Source organism: Piliocolobus tephrosceles, chromosome 1, assembly GCF_002776525.5.
Source record: "Piliocolobus tephrosceles isolate RC106 chromosome 1, ASM277652v3, whole genome shotgun sequence".
Lineage (NCBI taxonomy): Eukaryota > Metazoa > Chordata > Mammalia > Primates > Cercopithecidae > Piliocolobus > Piliocolobus tephrosceles.
This window is the reverse complement of record NC_045434.1, coordinates 35,394,510-35,413,713: the sequence shown is the minus strand read 5'-3', so window position 1 is coordinate 35,413,713 and position 19,204 is coordinate 35,394,510. Positions and strand designations below refer to the sequence as shown.

Here is a 19,204-nt window from a genome sequence, read left to right as displayed (position 1 = left end):
CCAGGCTGGTCTTGAACTCCTGACCTCAGGTGATCCACCTGCCTCAGCCTCCCAAAGTGCTGGGATTATAGGCATGAACCACCGTACCTAGCCAAAATATGCTTTCTTGGTCGAGCTACTACATCTTTGTAGTACATAAAGTAGAAATGAGGCTTAGAAAAGGCACATTAAAGAATATTTATCATGTTTCATACAACTAAATTATTTTTTTCACAATATTCTAGTTTTCTCTCATCAGCAAAATAAAACTTCCCATGCCAAATTCTTCAACAAGCCCCTTAAGACTGTTCTCCAATGACAAGAACAAATAAGTGTTGTTAATGACTTTCAGATTTAAAAGCAATAATTCTCTTATAAAGCAATTTTTTCCTTGAGATTTGCCAACTATTCGTCTCTAGACAAATTATATCCTTATTCTAAGAATGTTTCACGATATTGTCCAAGCTGACTAATTTTTACCTTGAATGCAAACCAACAGAAGAGACAATTTTTTAAGGGATGATGTGTTGAGAGCCAAGAAAACATTTCTACTTCTTATAATTTAATCCACATTGAACTACAGATAAATTTGGTGGTATCAAAATAAGAGTTCTGTCAGCATATAGGTCTCTACCCCCTTTTATAAGCTTCACAAAAATTGGTAGGTTTTGGTTCTCATTTTTAGGGGAGAAAAAACTATTAGTTTGGACCATATCCCTCATGTTAAGAAATCATTAGCTGTTACCTTTTTTCTATGCACTTTCATTCTTTCATTGATATATTCTTTCCATAAGAACCTCTGCAGACATAATAAATAAAGCATAGCATTATGCAAACTCTGTATACTTGAAGAGGAATAGGTAAATGAAGCTACCCATTTGCATAATGAGTATTAACTTTTCACTGTCTTTAGGAAACTTCTAACCTATCAAATGCACAGCATTTATAAATGCTGAAGTTTTTGTCAACTGTACTAAGCCTAGCCTCACACAAATAGAAAAGGATTCTGAAATCAAGACAAATTAAATTTAAAAATCACAAGCAAATTAATTTTAAATTAGAAAACATTAAAAAATAAATATTAACACGATATAAACTACTGTTAAATCTTCATTCTTCAGTATACTTCAGTATTGAAGATAAGCAATAAAAAAACCCATATGCCGATGATGTAAATCAAGCAGTAAAAAAGTTGTAAAACAGATTTGTGTCACATTTTCTTAGGAAAACTATGTATGTTTTAATAGATTAAATACATTTAATCTCAAGGTTTGCTATAAAGCAAAGCGGTCATTACATTAAAAGGATGATTTTCATACCGGAAATGAACTGAGTCATAAAAACTCATCTGATAAATGTTTCATTTTCCTTTGCCATGTCTACCAAATATTTATGCCAAGAAGTCCTCAATAATCTCACAATCAAGATGCTTCTTCACATACCTAGATAGGGATGAACTATATGAAGAATACCAATATCTAAAATTATGCAAATTCTATAGTGTATGTTCTCTTTTAATGTCTTAATTTCCTTCCTTTTTTTTCCCTTTTGATTTCTAATTCTTGGATAACCCTCAGACATATGCATTTTACTAGTGAATATGAGAAGCAGAGGAGGAGGAAGGAGAAATGCATTAAAACACCAGGCTGTAGTGTGGCACTGCAGTGTTAATAATACTACACTCACTGGTCACTGGTAGAGTAAGCTATAGGAGATAAGATGGGGATCAAGTTTGGGGGAAGGAGGAGAGATGATGAATTCCCTTCTGCACATGTTGAATGGGAGATACTTGTAGATTTTTCTCACTTAGTATCTAAAAATGTTAGAAGGCCCCAGGGATTAAGTAGATAGCTAAGATACACAGATAGATATAAAATATACAATGATAATACAAAGTTAGACAGATTTAGTCTAGATTTGGAAGATCAGGCAATATATAGAAAAAAACCTGATGAGACCACTCCGATTGTATAGAGTAAGAAAAGAAGTGGACTGGCTGAGCCCAGTGGCTCACACCTGTAATTGCAGCACTTTGGGAGGCTGAAGTGGGAAGACTGCTTGAGGCCAGGAGTTTGAGATCAGCCTGGGCAACATGGCAAGACCCCGTCTCGACAAAAAATTTTTTTAAATTAGCCGTGCTTGGTGGTACACACCTGTAGTCTCAGTGACTCCAGAGGCTGAGGTGGGAGGATTGCTTGAGCCCAGGAGTTTGAAGCTGTAGTGAGCTGACTGTGCCACTGCACTCCAGCCTGGATGACAGAGTGAGACCCGTCTCCGAAAAACAAAAACAAAAACAAAAAAAAAATAAAGAAAGAAAAGTGGACTGACACCTCTCAAGAATACATTTAAGAGATGAAGGTAGAGTAAGAGCAGCCAATAAAACGAAAGCCAGAAATGCAGAAGGGAAGCCAAGAAAGACTGGTGCTACTTGGGGAGAATTTCAAGGAGGAGAAATTACTGACACTAACTCTCACACAATTAAGATGGGGCTTGAGAAACACCTATTAAATGTTTCAACCAGGAAGTCACTGGTGACATTAGGAAAATTTCTAGAGAGTGAAGATGGAGAAAAAGGAGACAACAAGAATAGGATACTTTTAAATTAGCTTAATTATAAAGTGAAGCAGAACTACATGGTGAGAGTGAAACGTAAGATCCTGCATCATGAGAACATATAAAATGAAAGGGAACTGAAAAAAGAAAGAGTCATTGGAGATGATAGGAAAAATAGAAGATACAGGAAAAACAATGCTTGTAATATTTTCTCCAAATTAACATCTGTACCTCAACATTTTTCTCATTTGCTTTAACCCACAGGTATAATTACTTTTTGTTTCAGGTACCAGGGCTGAGAAAGAAGAGGTATATTCTCCAATAGAAAACCTTTCCTGATTCCACTGAACTCCAACTTGGCTAGTGTTTTCTTCCCCAATTTTCTCTGTGTGTGTGCATGAGAGTGCCTGAGTGTACCTAAGCACATATACAGATGCACACAGCTTCAATCCTGTACTGATGTCTCCACTGTGGAAAAATGTCAAGAAGGTCCAAGAGTACAAGAAGTTCCCCAACTAGAAATCACAGCATAAGGATTCCTATTATTTTATTTTCTCATTTTGAAAGGAAAATAATCTTAATTTTCTTTTCCAGAAGATATGAATTATGAAATTTAGTTTGAGAAAACATATTTCAATGAGAAAAGGAAAGCAATCATAAAATTGGTAAATTTTAAAATGAGAGTTCAGCAGGTGTAATTGGAGCTCTCTAGGTTAAGACTTCAGAATGCAGACCTGTCAGTAACTAAGTCTTAGGACTATGAGCCAGGTCTTCCACCTTTCTGGATCTTGGTTTTCTCGATATTAAAATAAGTTAATTAGAAGACATCACTACAGCTGGGTGTGATCGCTCATGCCTATAATCCCCGGCACTTTGGGAGGCTGAGGTGGGCGGATCACTTGAGGTCAGGGATTCAGGACTAGCCTGGCCAACACAGTGAAACCTCCTCTCTACTAAAAATACAAAAATTAGCTGGGTGTGGTGGTGCACGCCTGTAATCCTGGTTACGTGGGAAGCTGAGGCAGCAGAATCACTTGAACCCAGGAGGTGGAGGTGGCAGTGAGCTGAGACCATGCCACTGCAATCCAGCCTGGACAACAAGAGTGAGACTGGGTCGCAAAAAAAAAAAAAAAAAAAAAGAAAGAAGATACCACAATGCTCCCATTCAGCCTTAAGAAGAACATGATTCTAGTCCTATGCATGCTATTTCTTTTTTTTGTTTGTTTTTTGAGATGGAGTCTCGCTCTGTCACCCAGGCTGGAGTGCAGTGGCGCGATCCCTGGGTTCACGCCTTTCTCCTGCTTCAGCCTCCCAAGTAGCTGGGACTACAGGTGCCCGCCACCATGTCTGGCTAATTTTTTTTGCATTTTTAGTAGAGATGGGGTTTCACCATGGTCTTGATCTCCTGACCTCGTGATCCACCTGCCTTGGCCTCCCAAAGTGCTGGGATCACAGGCGTGAGCCACCGTGCCCGGCCTATGCATGCTATTTCTAGGTAAAGAGAACAAGGCTCAAAGAAGAAAATTCAATGACTTGAAAAATTAGGACTCTAGAGTCACTGTGGAATTGAGGATTGCCAATTCTCAGTCTAAATATTCTTCACACTATAAAAAGTATACTTTCTTCTGAATTGTGAAGGCATTATTTTTGAAAAAATTCCCTGTTCCTTCTCTCCTCGAATTATATTTGCAAGCATGGGCACAGCCAAGGCTATGGTAAAACACAGAGCACCACACTGGGTGTGGTGGCTCATGCCTATAATCCCAGCACTTTGGGAGGCTGAGACGGGCGGATCACTTGAGGCCAGGAGTTCAAGACCAGCCTGGCCAACATGGCAAAACCCCGTCTCTACTAGAAATACAAAAATTAGCTGGGCGTGGTGGTGCATGCCTGTAATCCCAGTTACTTGGGAGGCTGAAGCAGGAGAATCACTTGAACTTGGAAGGCAGAGGCTGCAGTGAACAGAGATCGCACCTCTGTGCTCCAGCCTGGGAAACAGAGCGAGACTATCTCAAAAAACAAACAAAACAAAACAAAGAATGACAGCAACAACACAAAAATGTAAAGCACATACAGAATGTCTTTCCCCTAACAGCCAGCTTAGAGCCTCTCTGATAAGAGTCATGCTTACTATGGTCCTAAGTTGTTTATCAAAGAAACAGGATAAAATATTCTGGGATGCAGTGGCCATTAACTCTACTGTGCTTAGGGGTATTCTGCCTTCAACACAAGGTACACAATAGGTCCCCATTCTCTGCAATCCTAGGGTGTCCCACAATATTCTAAAGAGTTAAACTCTTCTCTGGGAAAGTAAGGTTGATGTTCTATACTAGCTAAATGGGCATGCATCAACTGCCTTTGTCTCTTCTTTGTCTTCTAGTCACTGAGACTGTAAAGACTTCAAGGTGACACTGTAATCACTCTCAGAAATAGCTATCTTGAAATTTAGTGTAATTTCATAAAACACAAAATCTAGGGGAGGACCAGAAAACACCAAATCTTCATCATTCGATTACTCTCTACATAGGATCAAATCATTTCATTTTAATATATGCTAGGTACGTATCATATATTTTCCTTATGCCTGATTTACATATCTATTTAAAAGAACAATTTATTTGGGTCTTCTTTTCATTCAAACACCTAACAAAGCATTATTCCTATTTTGTTAAAAATAATCTTACAATGTTATTGGTTAAATACTTCTTGAACTTATAAGCACTGTCAGATATATAATAAAGAGATAAATTCTTAATTAGATGAGATGCGAAATACAGAACTGTCTCAGCACGAAGCTAAATTGCGACAGCGAATCAACTCATTTCATTCTGGTAAACAATACCAATATGCATTGAGACTACTTTAGAATTCACACTAAAATATCTCCTCACTATATATAAGGACTTTGATCAATTTCCTTAATGTATTAAACATCATTACAAACTATTATATTCTTTAAAAGCATTACTAAAACAGTTAAAAAATATTGTTTTACTATATGGTCCTACTCTAAGAAAACATAATAGACTATGAAAAACCTTTAAGGCAAAAGGCTAAGATGAAAATACATTCCAGGTAATAGGGTAACAACTATCTTTAGTCAATTTTTTTCAGCTTACCAAAGGATACAAACATTTAAAAAATACCTTGAATTTCACATAAATTACTGATTAAGGAAGAGTAACAACTAGAAACAAAAAACACACAGTGACACAACTCACCTAAATAGGGAATGCAAGGTGTCATCTTTAAGCTACTTATATAGTCTCTGAGTCTTTTGTAGTTATCTTCTTTACTCATTACATATTCTAATTTTTCAAAGGTAGTTTTGTCTTTTCGACTTAATAACTAAAAAACAAACAGAAAAACCTAAGTTATTTACAAATCTCATTTTGTTGTAGCAAAGACCTGAACTGAAGTTGCATTTACTGTGAATATGGATTTTAATTTCAAAGTTATATCTTCTTTAATTATATCTTTGTAGTATATAAGGCAAAATCAGATTCATCTATTAATAATCTAAATTCATTATTTCTAAGATATCCTTTGTACGTTCATAAAATTAAGTAATAAATTATAACATTTTCATGTTTACTATTTTAAAGTAATCAATTTTTATTAATCACCTTCCTAATTTTGGAAAATTATGCCTTCATATTTAGCTCAAATGTCCAAGTATTTTAATGAACTGTCCCTTGCCACCGCAAAGATAAAGATCATTCTTGCATAATCATTAAGAAATAAACACCAAATTTTGTGATTAACCCTTTTTCTTGATAAATCTAGTCATGGCTAGTCCTAATAACTGTAAAATCCTATAATTCCTTACATTTTTTGATTTCTGACATTTTCTTCTCTTTGATCAGTGCTATATCACATACAGCATAACTAAAAGATACTGTTATAAGACACTTGAGAGGTAGATTTGTAGTAAGTGCCCTATGAGATCAATGTAAATAATCAAGGGGAGTTAAAAAAAAAAAAAAAAAAGCAAAGTCAGTCACCCACAATGGTGTTCACTAAAAGGTTCAGGAAATAGTTTTTCAAATCATTCCAAAGACTGAAAAAATTATTTTTTTTATTTAAACATATGAAGTTTCCATTTCATTACTAGATAAGATTTACTTTATTTCATATTAAAATATTGGTGTTGTTTTACAGCATGCAAAACATTTCCACCTATATAAGTCTCATCTAATTTTCCTATGAGATTAACAAAAAAGTGTGAGTATTAATTTAGAAATGAGGAGACTGACATCACAAGGTTAGCAAGTAGTGGAATATAATACTCTCTGTTACTCACTCACTCACAAAGATGTATGTCCTTGTTTTTCAGGGTCTTATAGTCTGGTTCCGGAGATAAGAGTATTCTGACACCTAATCCACTACTCTTTCTAGTATTATAAGTAGTACAGTTGGGATCTATTGTTCAGAGGCTCAAAGATGCAGATTATCTTCAGATAATCTGTATTAGAAAAATGTTTCAACAGTATTGCTCCCTCTTCAAAATACAATGTCAAGGGGTCCTTTTGCTTTAATGTTTTAGATGGATATTCCATGGTCTAAAACAGTGGTTTTACAATTTTCTCTTACTTCACTTTTAAGATACTTGATTAGCAGCCTCAAGATTAGGTGCAAATGTTTGCTTGTTGCCTGTAAATCTATCTCTTTCCCACTTAAGGAAGTATTTGGATATGCAAAATATAGCTATGTGACAAAGGGATAATGATAAACCTGCCCTTTTTTTTCCCCCTAAGCCAATCATTCAAAAACTTTGGCACAATATCAGGAGAAACAAATTACTTGGAACTCGTAACTAATCTTGCCACAGCTGAAACACAGAACTGTTGTAACAAACTATATGGTCTAACACATAAAAAAAAACATGATTTTGTAATTTTCATAATAAATCAATAATCAGATAAATAGAATTCAATCCGAGTTGTGGTACGAGAGACTTGTTTCCAGAAGACTAGAGGAAGAATATGTATGTAAATAACTCATTAGATGTTAATATAGGTATTTCCTGAGTGATAGCTCAGAAACTCTATTAACTGAGAAGTCTTGATTTTCTTTCTTCTTTTCAAATTTTCTTTTGATATTTATAACATTATCTTTATAAAGTCACTTTACTATATTTTCCCCTCCAAAAAATGCTGAGGGCGGGGGGCGGGGGGGACAAAACACTTCACAGTGTTCTAACTCCACGTCCTTGGCACCAAGAGCATGACAAATGGGGGCAAGGCTCTTCACACTTTCATTGGTATTAACAAAATAGGAGACCCACAGAATTCTAGATGTTCCTGACCAGATATCTGACACCACCTTACCACCACAATCTGTTTTGGGGGAAAACCTAGATGAATGCCTGCTCATGTCAGTCACCCCAGGAAACACAAACTCCCAGATTATTCCTCATCACCTTGATTTGTATCTTCACACAATATGTATGAATGTGTGTATCTGCATAAATGAATACTTTATCTTAGACCTGGAGTGCAGATTAATTATAATCTTTTGTTTGTGACACTCAATTATCATTAGAGCCTGGTATGGCTTTGTTAAATGGATTTAAACTTTATAACGAATACACATGACTCACCTTCCATCCAATTGCCTTGACTGCCTTTAAGAGGTAACCAGTAACCACTACTCTGAATGTTCTGTTTATCATTCCCCTCAAATTTTATTTCATTTTTGCCAAATTTTATTCCCTTTTAACTTTTATTTCATTTTTAGTCTTTGGCAATTACTTTGTTCATTAACATTGTGATATTAAAGCTTCATCCATGAAGTTGTGGGAAGCCATAGTTCATTCATTTTCACTGCTTCTATGTGTATCCTCTCCTCTACAAAATACCCTTATAATGTTAATTTTTCTATTTTTTTTCTTTTTTCTTTGTTAGAGTTCTTTATATATTCTGGATGCAAATTCTTGTGTTGGACACATTCTGGTTGGACAACTGTTGCACGTATCTCCCCTTGACTGCATCCTCTTTTCAATTTTAAGATATCTTTTGATGAACAGAAATTCTTACTTTAACATGACAAAATTTATTATCTTTTCTTTCATTGTTGGAGCTTTCTGTATCTTACCTAAAAAATCCTTACTTATCCCAAGCCAGAAATCTATTCATGCCAAACCAGAGAGATATTCACATATATTTTTCCTTCTAAAAAACTGAAGTTTTTCATTTCACATTTAAGCCCTTGCGTCATAAGGATTTTTGTAAATGGTGTAAGGGGCCTGATTTCATTTTTTTCCCCCAAACTGGTGACCAATTTTGCAGCTCCAATTATTAAACAGTCCCTCATTTCTTCAATTTACAATGCCATCTCTGTCATACACATATCAGAATCCTGTAAAAACAAGGAGGTATTTCTGGGTTCTTCATTCTGTTTCATTGGTAGATATGTCTAAAACTGCAAGAATCATACACTGTCCAAAGAATATAGTATATCCTGACATCTGTTAGGGCAAATGCTTATGCCCCCAACTCCCATTGTCTTCTTCAGCTATTCCTGAACCTTTGCATTTCCATATAAACTTTACAATCAATCGTCCACCAGCAGTACTGAGGTATAATTGACAAATTTAAATTGCATATACTTGAGGTGTACATGTTTTAATACACATATATATAAAATGAAATTATTAGCAAGCTATCATGCTAATTCACATATCCATCATCTCACAAAGTTAGTTAGTTCTTATGTATTTGTATGGTAAGAACATTTAAGATTCACTCCCTCAGGCTGGACATGGTGGCTCAAGCTCGTAATCCTAGCACTACAGGAGGCCAAGGCAGGCAGATCACTTGAGGTCAGGAGTTTGAGACCAGCCTGGCCAACAAGGCAAAATACTGCCTCTACTAAAAATACAAAAATTAGCTGGGCAAGATGGTGGGCGCCTGTAATACCAGCTACTCAGGAGGCTGAGGCAGGAGAATCGCTTGAGCCTGGGAGGTGGGAATGCAGTGAGCCAAGATTGCGCCACCTCACTACAGCCTGGGTGATAGAGCGAGACTCCATCTCAAAAAAATAAAAATAAATAAATAAATAATAAAATTAAATAAAGGTCCACTCTCTTAGAAAAATTCAAGCATACAATATAGTCTTTTTTTTTTTTTTTTTTTGAGACGGAGTCTCGCTCTGTTGCCCAGGCTGGAGTGCAGTGGCCGGATCGCAGCTCACTGCAAGCTCCGCCTCCTGGGTTCACGCCATTCTCCTGCCTCAGCCTCCCGAGTAGCTGGGACTACAGGCTCCCGCCACCTCGCCCGGCTAGTTTTTTGTATTTTTTTTAGTAGAGACAGGGTTTCACTGTGTTAGCCAGGATGGTCTTGATCTCCTGACCTCGTGATCCGCCCATCTCGGCCTCCCAAAGTGCTGGGATTAAATATAGTCTTATTAACTATAGTCAACTACAGTCCTCATGCTGTACATTAGATCTCCAGAACTTATTATCTCTCCATTAGTGGGTTCCTAACCTATTTGGCACCAGCGACTTGTTTTGTGGAAGACAATCTTTCCATGAACATGAATGGGGAAAGGTTTTGGGATGAAACTATTCCACCTCAGATCACCAGGCATTAGATTCTCATAAGGAGCACACAACCTAGATCCTTCACATGCGCAGTTCACAAATAGGGTTCATGCACCTATGAGAATCTAATGCTGCCGATGATCTGACAGGAGACAGACCTCATGCAGTAATGCTCACTTGCCTGCTGCCCACCTCCTGCTGTGGCCTGGTTCCTAACAGGCCACGGACCAGTACTGGTCAGCAGCCCGGGGTTTGGTTACCCCTGTTCTAGATAACCGAAGCTTTGTACCTACTGACCCAACATTTCCCCTGCACCTCAGCAACCATTCTTCTACTTTTTGCTTCTATGAGTTCAGCCTGTTAAGATTTCACAGATAAGTGAAACTGTGCAGTAGCATTTGTCTTTCTGTATCTAGCTTATTTCACTGAGGATAATGATCTCCAAATTCATCCATGCTGTTGTAAATGTAAGGCTGAATAGTATTCCATTGTGTATATAAACCACATTTTCTTTATCCATTCATCTGCTAACGGACATTTAGGTTGGTTCCATATTTTGACTATTGTGAATAATGCTGCAATGAACATAGGAGTGCAGATATCTCTTTGACATATCAATTTCAATGTCTCTGGATATATACTCAGAAATGGGATTGCTGGATCATGTAATTGTTCTATTATTATTTTTGGGGGAATCTCCATACTGTTTCCCATGACCGTACCAATTTACATTCCCACCAACACTGTACAAGAGTTCCCTTTTCTCGACATCTTTACCCATACTTGTAAGTTATCTTTTGGCTTTTTGATAATAGCTATTCTTTTTTTTTTCTGAGACGGAGTCTGGCTCTGTCGCCCAGGCTGGAGTGCAGTGGCCGGATCTCAGCTCACTGCAAGCTCCACCTCCCGGGTTCCCGCCATTCTCCGGCCTCAGCCTCCCCAGGAGCTGGGACTACAGGCGCCCGCCACGTCGCCCGGCTAGTTTTTTGTATTTTTTAGTAGAGACGGGGTTTCACTGTGTTAGCCAGGATGGCCTCGATCTCCTGACCTCGTGATCCGCCCGTCTCGGCCTCCCAAAGTGCTGGGATTACAGGCTTGAGCCACCGCGCCCGGCCGATAATAGCTATTCTAACAGGTGTGATATCATATATTATGTGGTTTTGATTTGCATTGCCCTGATCATTAGTGATGTTGAGCACCTTTTCATATACCTGTGGGACATGTGTATGTCTTCTTTTGAGAAATGTCTATTCAGATCCTTTGCCCATTTTTTAATTGGGTTGTTTTCTTGTTATCACATTGTCTGAGCTCCTTATATGGTCATGTGCTGCATAATGACTTGTCAGTCAAGAACAAACTGCATACGCAACAGTGGTCCCATAAGATTATAATACTGTATTTTTTACTGTGCCTTTTCCATGTTTAAATATACAAATACCACCGTGTTATAACTGCCTACTCAGTACAGTAACATGGTGTATAGGCTTGTAGTCTAGAAGCAATAGGCTGTACCATATAGCCTAGGTGTATTGTAGGCTATGCCATCTGGGTTTGTGTGATTACATTCTATGATGTTTGAACAACAAAATCACCAAACAACACATTTCTCAGAAAGTATCCTCAGCGTTAAGCCATATATGACTGTATTTTGTATATTAACCCCTTATCAGATGTATTGTTTGCAAATATCTTCTCCCATTCCATAGACTGTCTCCTTTGCTGTACAAAAGCTTTTTAGTTTGATGCAATCCCATTTGTATATTTTTGCTTTCATTACCTGTACTTTTAGGGTCATAGCCAAAAAACTGTTGTCCAGATCCAACGTCAAGAAGCTTTTCCCCTGTGTTTTCTTCCAGTAGTTTTACAGTTTCAGGTCTCATGTTTAAGTACTAAATATGTTTTGAGTTCATTTTTGCAGATGATATGAGGTAAGGGTCTAGTTTCATTCTTTTGCATGTGGACATCCAGTTTTTCTGACACAATTTATTGAAGAAACTATCATTTCTCCATTGTGTGTTCTTGTTATCTTTGTTGAAGATCAATTGACTGCAAATGTGTGTATTATTTTTGGGCTCTTTATTTTGCTCCATTGGTCTACAAGTCTATTTTTTGCTAACCATAATATTTTGATTACTATAGCTTCACAGTGTATTTTTAAAATCAGAGAGTATGATGTCTCTAGTTTTGCTGTTGCACAAGATTGCTTTGGCTATTCTGAGATTTTTGTGATTCCATGTGAATTTTAGAACTGTTTTTTCTATTTCTGTGATAAATGTCATGGAAATTTTGATAGTGACTGTACTGAATCTGTAGATTTCTTTGGGCTGTATGGACATTTTAACAATATGAATTCTTCCAGTGCACAAACACAGGATATCCTTCCATTTATTTGTATCTTATTCAATTTCTTTCATTAATATTTTATAGTTTTCTGTGTATAGATTTTTCACCTCCTTGGTTAAACTTAATTTTTCAGACAGTTCGTTATTAATGTACAGGAATGCAACTGATTTTCGTACGTTGATTTTATATCTTGGAATATTACTAAATTCATTTATTTAGTAACATTCAGTTTATTTTACAGTTCCAAAAACTGGTTAGAACTCTAATAGTTCTATCCATGAACACGGGCTATTGCTCCCTCTATTTAGTTCTTTTTTAATGACTTCCTGTAAAGTTTTATAACTTTCTGCATATAGGTCTTACACATTTTATTCCACTTATTGTTTGATATTTTTGTTTCTTTTGTTGATATTGTAAATGATGTCCTTTTAAATAATATTTGTTGTTTCAAATATAACCGATTTTGTATTGTTCATATATTCAAACACTTTAAGTAAACTATTTTTTAAAACCTGTGGTAAAATATATACATAACGTACAATTAACCATTTTCAGGTGGCCATTTCAAGGATATCACCAATATCCATATCCAAAACTTTCTCATCTTCTCAAAATGAAACTCCATATTCATTAAATAATAACTCCCAAATCCCATTTCTCCCCATCCTTGGCAACCACCAATCTAGATTCTGTCTGTATGAATTTGATTACTCTAGGTACCTCATATAAGTGGAATTACAGGAATTATACAGTATTTGTTCTTTTGTATCTGGCTTATTTCACTTAGCATAATGTCTGAAGGCTTATTCATGGTGCAGCATGTATTAGAATTTCATTGCTTTTTAAGAGAGATGAATATTCCATTGTATGTATATACTACATTTTGTCCATTCATCCACTGACAGATGTTTGGGTTGCTTCTACCTTTTGACTACTGTGAATAATGATGTTATGAACATTAAAACATATACAATAGCAAATTGTATGTTGAATACAACAGTGAAATTGAGCATCCTTTTCCTTGATGTTAAAGAAAATGCTCCTAATATTTTCCCTACATAGAATGTTGTTGTCTTTTTGGTACACATTCTCTTTACCGGTTAAAACAAAACAAAATCATCCCAAACCTTTCCAACTGCATCCTCTTGAATTCATCGTCCATCCTCTGCAAAACCCCCATCCTTAACATTTTCTGTAAGCATTCCCTTTCTTTTCTTATAAACCTTGTAACATATGCCTGGAGGTAGGTTAGGTGTAATCTTTGCTCCTTACTCTTCACAATTTCTTCCAGCTCATTATCTCACCCTGCTCCCTAAAATCCTCCAGCTTCTCTTAAGGTGAAGGCACTAGGGTCAGTGCTGTCCATAGAATTTTGTGCGATGGTGAAACTCTATGCCTGTGCTGTCCAACATGATAGCCACTAGCCACATGTGACTACTGAGCACTTGCAATGTGGCCAGTATGATCAAGGAAATAAATTTTTAATTTTATTTAATTTTAGTGATTTAAGTTTAATAGCCACATGTAGCTAATGGCTATCATATTAAACAAGAGAACCCTGGATTATAACACTTAATGTTACTGTCATTTATAGATCTACAAGTCATCTTTCCCCTGTATCTTAAAGATTTTGGTAGTTGGAGAAAAAGAAATCCATGAACCGAAATTATTCTTATCATAAATCTTGGTGATTGCCATTTCATTGAGATAATACTCGAATATTCTGGTTTCTTAGTTTCTGGACTTCTGCTCCAATGATCTTATCTTCTACCACCCTTAGCTTGCACTCCCTTTCTCATTCCGAATCCAGAGATTATTTGACTCCACTGTAGCTTCCAAACCAGTGACCAGCCTACCTTTTCACTGTTCATTATCTCCCTCCTTTTACTTGGTTTAGTTTCTTTGTCTGTCAGTAAAACAACTCTTATATTTTCTGTCTTTCACCTCTTGTGCTACCCTTAACCCCTCTGGTATAAAAGCCTCAAAAAATCCCAACTCTGGTTAAACACGACTCTTGGCACTATTGAAAGCTTATGCTGAATATCTGAACCTGGCTGGAGAATACATAACTCTGCTGACTGGTTTTATTTTAAAGATACATAAGGTCTATCAAAACTATTAGGTTTTCTTAGTTAATGGACTCTCACACTCTCCAGATGACTTTTATATCCTCTCCTCTTTCTTCAAACCTCCAACACCTCTCCCATAACACTCTCAACTAAAGACCTTGCTTTTTTATGTCTGAGGAAACAAAACAATCAGAAGAACTTCTAAGAACCCCACCATGAAATCTACCAATTTACCTGCATCTGTAACTAAATGTGTTCCCTTCCCTGCTGTTAAAATGGATAAATTCTTTTTATTTTTGAGACAGAGCTCTGTCACCCAGGCTGGAGTGCAGTCGCGCGATCTCGGCTCACTGCAAGCTCCACCTCCCAGGTTCACGCCATTCTCCTGCCTCAGCCTCCTGAGTAGCTGGGACTTCAGGCACCCGCCACCACGCAGGGCTAATTTTTTTGTATTTTTGGTAGAGACGGGGTTTCACCGTGTTAGCCAGGATGGTCTCCATCTCCTGACCTCATGATCTTCCCGACTCGGCCTCCCAAAGTGCTGGGATTACAGGGGTGAGCCACCGCACCCGGCCTAAAATGGATAACCTCTTACTGATACACTAGAGTACTACATCTAATTCTCTTTCATCTAATCAAGCGTATCACTGGTGTAATCCCTCATTCTCTTGTCATTTTTTTCATTCTACTAGATTATCGCCACCAACATAAAACATATTGCCATTGATGCCATTTCCAAAAACAGAACAAAATACCACAAATCTTTGGTCTCACATTCCCTTCCAGATACCATATTTCTCTGCAAACCACACTGCAGCCCTTTACAGTAAAATTCCTTAAGAGCATTCTCTATACTTGCTGTACCACTTCTTCACCACCATTCTCTCAACTCCAGTTAGTTTTTCACCCCACTTCTCTACTGAAATCACTCTTCCTGAGGTCACCAATCCTTTCCAATTGTCAGGTCATCTCAAACTTTGTGCCTTATTCAAATTATTAGTAGCATTTGACAAAGGTGATCAATCTTTACTGAAACATTTTCTTTACTTGACTGAAAAATGTGTCCTACCCGTAATCTCCTTTGTTGATTCCTCCTCATTTTTCCAATCTCTACTTGGGAATCCTGGAGGCTCCCAGGGCTTTTCATCTACGCTCCTTCCTTAGGTGATTACCACCTAGCTTCAAATAGTTTACACTGATCATTATAACGATCTCTCTCTAGCCCCAACCACTCCCTTAAACTTGTACATCTAACTCTGACCTTACAGTTCACATGGATGTTAACTAGCCAACTCAAACACAGTATGTGTAAAATAGAACCCCAGCCCACAATGGTCCTTCTCTATACCTCTCTGAATATAAGTAAACAGCACCTCCGTTATCTGATTCATGCTACCTCTTTGAAATAATCTCCTACCACCAGGTACCTTCCTAGCTTATTCTACTGTCAACACTGACCACTCTGCCATTTGAATGTATCTGGGCCTTTTTACTTGTTATTACCTCTACTTGGAACTCTCTTCTCCCAGATATCCAAATAAAAGGTTTCCTCAATTCCTCCAGGTCTCTACTGAACTGTCATTTATCAAAGATTCTCTTACCATGTTACATACAGTACTGTCCTGCCTTCCTTTCTATTTTTCTTCAGAGCATTTATCGCTATTTAAGTCATTTATTTATTTGCAATTTACTTTTCCCCAGCAGAAGGTAAGCTGTATGAGAATCAAACATTGTCTAGATCATTCACTACTGTATGTCAAGCAATTACAGAGTGCATAGTGCAGTATGAAATATTTTAAAATACAAACCATCAAAAGTTTTATTCAGATAAATAATGAAGCTGTTACCAAATAACAATTATTATCTTCCATGCAAATATATAAGGGAGGCAATGAAAATAACTTCAAGGAAAATAAAAATTAACTTCAGAAAAATGTCTCATTACTAAACCAAATCATAAATAGAAGTATAGGACTGGGTGTAATGGTTCATGCCTGTAATCCCAGCACTTTGAGAGGCTAAGGCGGGAAGATCGCTTGAGGTCAGGTGTTTGAAAACAGCCTGGACAACACCGTGAGACCCCATCACTATAAAAACTTTTAAAAAAATTAGTTTGGCATGGTGGCATGTGCCTGTAGTCCAGTTACTTAGGAGGCTGAGGCTGGAGGATCCTCCGAGCCCAGGAGTTGGAGGCTGCAGTAAGCTATGATCGTGCTACACTCCAGCCTGGGTGCAAAAAATAAAAATATAATTTTTTTCCACAGAGTATAATTCTTTTCCCTGAAACTTTAAAGATATAATTCATAACTGTATATTTATAATCACTTCCATTCCTCCACGAAATTCAAATTTTAAGAAAAGACAATAAGGCCATAATTACTAAAAAGAATTTTTAAAGAAAACTCTTCACATCCAGGTGTTTCTATAAAAAAGAAAAAAGAAATATAAAAAGGATCATAAGCTTTTCCATACTAATGTTTTTCCAATATAGAAATCTACATTGGTTTTCATGGGAAACATCTGTCTCTTCAGATACTATAAAAAGCAAAAGCAGCCCTTTGTTAATTAAAAAGTTATATTTTAGTAATAAAAAAAGTTTTAAAAAGTCAGTCATGATTTTAGCACAGGACCTTAAAAACACATTGATCCTTTGTACAAAATGTAATAGATTCTAAACAAAATTATTGCTCTTTAACATTTAAGAATAGTACTGAATATAAATAAATTTAATTGAATATAAAATTTTATTTATATAAAATCTAAATGAAAAATACCTGAAAAGATTGAGTACAGTATCATGTTACTCAAATATGAAAATACACAAATTTGCAGAGGTCAAAATTCATACTCTGATCTTGTGTAAGTAATAGAACCAAATATGATTAACATAACAATATCAGTATGTGCAGCAATAGCAAATAATTCCATGTTAATCATCAAGTTTTCCATTATTCCTAAGGAAAAAAGATTAATAATGGAAATTGAAATCAGTAAATTTTTTTTGACACCTATGATTTAGATATTCCTCAAACTTTCCAAAAGCATAATCTTTATGATTAAATGCAACTTTTTTGTATTTATACCTTCCCATCAGCTTGAATATTAAACACTACGTTGTCAAAGATACTGAAAGTGTTCCAACAAAAATGATTCTCTAAGGAGCAAAAACCAAGCACCAAACTGCACCCCAAAATTACCTTATACCCAGTGCACTGCTTAAGGAAAAAAAATGTAGGTATCAAAGAATAGAGTACAAAGCAATTTAAAAATCCTTATCGATTATCATTATATTAACCTTAATAAGAATTACAAAGGAAATGAATACATCTTTCCTTTCCACAGGAAATCTAACCTTTCATTAACTAAAGAATATTACTCACCGCCCATGTTTTAGTCAACCTGAAAATTGGGGCACTCTGTAAGCCAGAAACCACTGCCATAAGTGCATGAAGGTTATTCAGCTCATACAGTTTCTGAAGATTAAAAAAAAATGGGGGAGAGGGATAAAAAAGAAACAACATGAATACAAGAAAAATTTAGACTAACAAGTACAATCTTGGCAACTGGTAGTGTTCAGCATATACTACCTTCATTACTAAGATCTGTCTTTAGAGTACCCACTATGTTTACACTAAGTTGCTTTGGTGTACAACAGAACTTACATGTTCTACTGTGGCATTGTCCCCAAGCTCTGGGAATAAATCTACTTCTAGCTGAGTAATATATTAAGAAAACCAAGGTTATGCCTCATTATCAAGTTTACATGGTATGATCACGAAAGCTGGTTTCTAGTAAACAGTCTCCCTTATACTGAACTAGTACTAAGCCTCTGCTTTATGTTTCAAGTTTCAAGAAAGGGTCAACATCCAGGATTCTGATTTGGTTTCCCATCCAGTACCCCCATTATTCCACGGCAATGGTGAAACCTGCCTTTCACAGTACAGTCCTCCTCAATTTTCTGCTTCCTCCTACCCAAATCCCCAGATCCTTTTTCCTTCATTGATGCTGAGACACTGATTTTACAGTCTGCATGCAGAAAACTCCTACCTAACACTAGTTTCCAGCACTTTCCCATGAGATCTGCACAACATTTATTGCTGATTTCCCAGATTTTTAAACACTACCTGACGCTCACATCCCGCAAGTCCTGTCTAAAAATTAGTCATTTTACAACTGTCCTAATCTTACTACCAGGTAAGTCCCAGGTCTAGAAAATGCTGTGGATAGAGTATTTAATTGAAAGCCCGAAGAAAACAAATAAAAACAAAATAAATTAATAACACAAAACATAATATAAACCTTCACACAAGGTTATACAATCTAACTGGGAAACTATTCAACGGATGTATTTTAAGTATTTATTATACTAGGCACCATATTAGACAGCATATACAAAAATGAAATAGACCTATCAAGAAGCTTCAGTCTAGTGAGACAGACATGAAAACAAATACAAATCCAATTTGCATATTTCTAGAACAAAAGTATATATAGCGTTCTATAAATAAAAGTATATGTAGGGTTCTACAGAATAATCAGCAATCAGCCTCTAACTCTGAGAGATTCTGATTTCCAGAAATGACACTTGAGAGTGAGGGGCTATGAGAAAGAGGGACTACAATATACAAAAAGCACAAAGGCATGAAGGTGTCTGGAAGCTGAGTATCAGAAGTATCAGAGTATCAGAAGAAGAAAACAGAAAGGGCCATTTTCACAT

At 36.5% G+C, this 19,204-nt stretch overlaps 1 protein-coding gene across 2 annotated transcripts in view; it reads right to left on the bottom strand.

The window, feature by feature from the left end:
* RALGPS2 (Ral GEF with PH domain and SH3 binding motif 2) overlaps positions 1–19,204 on the bottom strand; it is a 198,967-nt gene that overhangs the window by 77,771 nt on the left and 101,992 nt on the right. For both annotated transcript variants that reach the window (XM_023231275.2, XM_026448210.2), the window contains exons 7-8: positions 17,868–17,960; positions 5,754–5,880 (exon numbers count right to left, since the gene is read on the bottom strand). In XM_023231275.2, coding sequence (XP_023087043.1) covers positions 5,754–5,880; positions 17,868–17,960 — 220 coding nt within the window. The remainder of the gene's footprint in view (positions 1–5,753; positions 5,881–17,867; positions 17,961–19,204) is intronic.